This window comes from Alligator sinensis, unplaced genomic scaffold (assembly GCF_000455745.1).
Source record: "Alligator sinensis unplaced genomic scaffold, ASM45574v1 scaffold781_1, whole genome shotgun sequence".
In the NCBI taxonomy this organism is placed as follows: domain Eukaryota; kingdom Metazoa; phylum Chordata; order Crocodylia; family Alligatoridae; genus Alligator; species Alligator sinensis.
In genome coordinates this window covers 5,666,849-5,670,242 of record NW_005841845.1, presented here as the reverse complement: position 1 = coordinate 5,670,242, position 3,394 = coordinate 5,666,849, and the positions used below count along the sequence as shown (strand labels likewise).

Sequence of the window (3,394 nt, the reverse complement as noted above, 5' to 3'; positions counted from 1 at the left end):
CTCTTTCCTGCCCAGGCAGGGGGTCGGACTCCATCTGTTGAAGTCCCTTCCGACCCTAGCATCTATGAAACTATAAACTCCCATCTCCCTGGCAGGTGGTGCTCAACCAGAAGTTCACGGACTGCTTCATCCTCATTTTCCTTGACTCGCACTCAGGAAAGACGGTAAGAGCTGGCTATGCTCCAGCCTGCATTGGGCGGAGGCCTAGACAGTCAGACCTTGCTCAGGCCGTGGCTGCAGCTGGGTGCCCATGGCCACTTACGAGCTGTGCTGGGGAAGGGGAGGGCATGAGGGCTCTGCCCAGCTGGGTGAAAGGGCCTGCGGCAGGTTCATGGCATTGACAAGGAAGGACAAGGGAGGCAGCTCAGGTGCATTGGGTACTGCCCCAGAGCAGGCTAGAAGCTCAGACTTGCTTCCCCTCTGAGGCGTCAGCCTTGAGCCAAGGTGTCCTGCAGCCCCGCTCAGCGCTGGCGCTGGGGGCCAGGCCGTCCCCACCTTGGCGTGCTGCATTGCTTAGTAGGCTGCTAGGCTGGGAGCCAGGGCAGCTCCTGACAGCCTGTTGCCCTGGCAGAGCCTAACGGTGGTTTTCCGGGAGCCGTTCCCCGTGCAGCCCCAGGACAGCGAGAGCCCCCTGCCACAGCTGGTGTCCACATACCATCACCTGGAGTCTGTCATCAACACCGCCTGCTTCAACCTTTGGACTGGACTGCTCTAATGCTCGTGCCAGCACCTCAGAGTGGGACACGGCCCCAGGCCAGCTCCTGCGTGCACCAGGGCTACAGTGGCAGCACGGGACTGGCAAAACCTGGGGCTGAGGGGTGCAGGGAGCCTGGCTGCCCCTCGGGCCTCAGCTACTGCCAGCCCCCTGATGTGTTCCTTGTGGCTGCAGGCTCCTGCCATTGCACGTGGACATGCAAGACGGACAGGGAACGGACATACAGAATGCAGGGAGGCCCCGAGGGTCATAGCTGCCATGCAGCAGAGCCGCTTTGGGGCCATAGACCCAGCACAGCCATGGGCATGCTGGTGAGCTGCCACCAGATGTGGTGGCTGTACCTGTCCCTGCCGCACACTTGGTGATGCGGAGCACTGCAGCTTCAGCCCAGGCCCGCACTTCCCTGGGGCTCCAGAGCGGTCGAAACACTGGAGCAGAGGCGGGAGGGCTGCCTGTGTTGCTGCCCCACCCTGTGCTGGCACCAGCAGGTTGTAGGGGCAGGCAGCCCTAGGCTGTTTCAAGGAGCAGTGCGGGGGTATCTGTACAATAAACTGCAGCAGACAGCAAGCACCTGCTTCTCCCCCACGCTTCTGCCGTGGCAGGAGCCTGGGGCCCAGAGCTTGCAGGAGCAGCCACTTGCCTCCCAGCTGGGAGGGCCAGGGCCACAGCCCTGCTCAGGACCCTGCAAACATCCACCCACCTCAGCCCTGGCTCCCTACACCCAACGAGGCGCAAGCCTGGTGGTGGGGGCAGCAGCTGGGGTAAGACTAAGCTGAGCTGCTGCTGATACAGCTCTGAAGTGGGGGCTGTGGCCAAAGCAACACTAGGTGTGGGCGCATGGACGGGCTTCCCCAGGGCAGGGAGCTGGTAGCCTGTCCTGACCCCAGCAGCCCCTCGAACACAGGCTACCAGCTGCAGCTCCAGGGCACTGCGGGAAGCAGCTCCCTGCAGCAAGGGCCAAGGGTGAAGTGGCCCAGGAGCAGAGCAGGGCTCGGATGCTGCCGAGAGTTGGCTCTGGGGCAGGGACTGGCCGGGTGGGGATAAGTGTGGCCTGGGGCTTCCTGTAGGCTCCATAGCCCCCAGGGAGGCAGCCAGGCAGCTCTGCCTGGTGGTCTGGGCCCCGCCACCCAGCACAAGTCCTCCCCCTGGCACCTGTTGTGGTAGGAACACCCCGGCTTTGCCCCCACCCCAGCCGTGCCCAGGACAAATGCTCCCGAGTCCCAGCTTTTGCTTGTGTTTTATTCTTGTGCCTGTGCCTGCAGTACGGTGGGCCTGGGCCACTGGCCACCAGCCCCTACAGGATGCTGCCATTGGGCTCTAGGCCCCGGCTCTGCCAGTACTCCCGCAGCCAGCCCAGCCCTTCTGCTGTGGCCCCTGCAACAAGAAGGGGATGCACGATGGCCACGATCCCCCTCCCTGCTCCCGCCTGCTGGGCAGCGCCTCCCTCCATGCAGAGGAGAAAGGGTGGGACAGGTCTGGCTCTTGCTGCCAGCCCAAGCCCCATGCCGCGTTCCTGCCTGCACAGACCCCAGGAGCTGCTGCCCCAGCTACACGCACGTGTGCCCTCTGCCTGGGGCTTTCCACGGGACACAGGGCCCTGGGATGGGGTAGCAGCCCCCTGCACCTGGCCCACTCACCTCGCGGGGTATACTCGCACCCCACGTAGCCCGTGTAGCCCAGCGACTCCAGCTGCTGGAAGAGGTAGGGGAAGTTCACCTCCCCAGGGGTGTCAGGCTCCTGCCGCGCTGGCACCTGTGCAATCTGGATGTGACCTGTGGCAGCAGATGGGAGCAGCGATGGGGACGCTGCCATGGGTGGCATGTGGGGGCAGCCCCCACCCAGACCCTGCAGCCCTGCTGCGAAGGGGCAGCTCCCTCCTGGTCCCTTGATGTGGGGAGCCTCACCGATGAGTGGGAAGTAGGTCTCCAGGTTGCGCGTCAGGTTCCCGTCCATAATCTGGAGATGGAAGATGTCCTGCAGGCAAGAGCCGGGGGGTGGGCAGGTGCCAGGCAGGGGGACAGGTGCTCCCTGGCCGTGCCTCGCGCTGGGGCCAGCAGGGGCCACTGGGCTCCCACCCACGGGCACCGGCCCCTGGGAGCCAGGCTGGGCTGGAGGCCTGAGCCCAGACCCTGGGCAGGCGGAGCGGGATGGCTGCCCACAGCTGCCCAGTCTCGTCACGGCCCCCAGTGCCCCAGGACCAGAGGGGCAGCAGGTGACTCACCAGCTGCAGCTTCAGGTTGGGCTGTCCCACCTGCTCCAACATGGCAGCGGCTGGAGGGGAGAGGGGAGCAGGTCAGGCAGGCCCAGCCAGGGCCCGGGCCCGGGCCGTTCCCCGCCCCACGCGAGGGCAGCTGCTCACCTTGCTGGGGCGTGCTCAGGAAGTAGCGGGGATCAGTGATGCGCGTGTTGATCGGCTCCAGCAGCCCCACCATGGGCTCCTGCAGCCCGAGCCAGAGCCCCAGGTCAGGGGCTGCCCCACCATCCTCCCTCCCTCCCTCCCCCCTGCCTGCACCAGGCAGCCCTGCGGCCGGGGCTGGAGGGTTCGGGCCAGTACCTGGGCCAGGACGCCGGCCGCGTGCCGCAGGTTGTCAACGAAGGGGGCCTCCATCCCCGCAGCCAGCGCCGCCCGGTCCGCGCCCTCGGGCACCCGCCCGGCCATGATGTGGATCCTGCAGCAGG

At 66.1% G+C, this 3,394-nt stretch overlaps 2 protein-coding genes across 2 annotated transcripts in view; one reads left to right on the top strand and one right to left on the bottom strand.

Annotated features, from left to right (window-relative positions):
- SZT2 (SZT2, KICSTOR complex subunit) overlaps positions 1-1,615 on the top strand; it is an 82,168-nt gene extending 80,553 nt beyond the window's left edge. Inside the window, 2 exon segments of the mRNA XM_025207192.1 lie at positions 96-164; positions 572-1,615. Coding sequence (XP_025062977.1) covers positions 96-164; positions 572-715 — 213 coding nt within the window. The 3' untranslated portion in view covers positions 716-1,615.
- Positions 1,616-1,940: 325 nt separating this feature from the next.
- HYI (hydroxypyruvate isomerase (putative)) lies at positions 1,941-3,389 on the bottom strand (the record flags this gene model as incomplete). The annotated part of the gene is made up of 6 exons (XM_014521099.1): positions 1,941-2,089; positions 2,353-2,487; positions 2,620-2,689; positions 2,937-2,986; positions 3,075-3,153; positions 3,270-3,389. Coding segments are annotated over 6 exons (534 nt in total), but the record flags the coding sequence as incomplete, so codon positions are not given.
- Between the last annotated feature and the right edge of the window lie 5 nt (positions 3,390-3,394).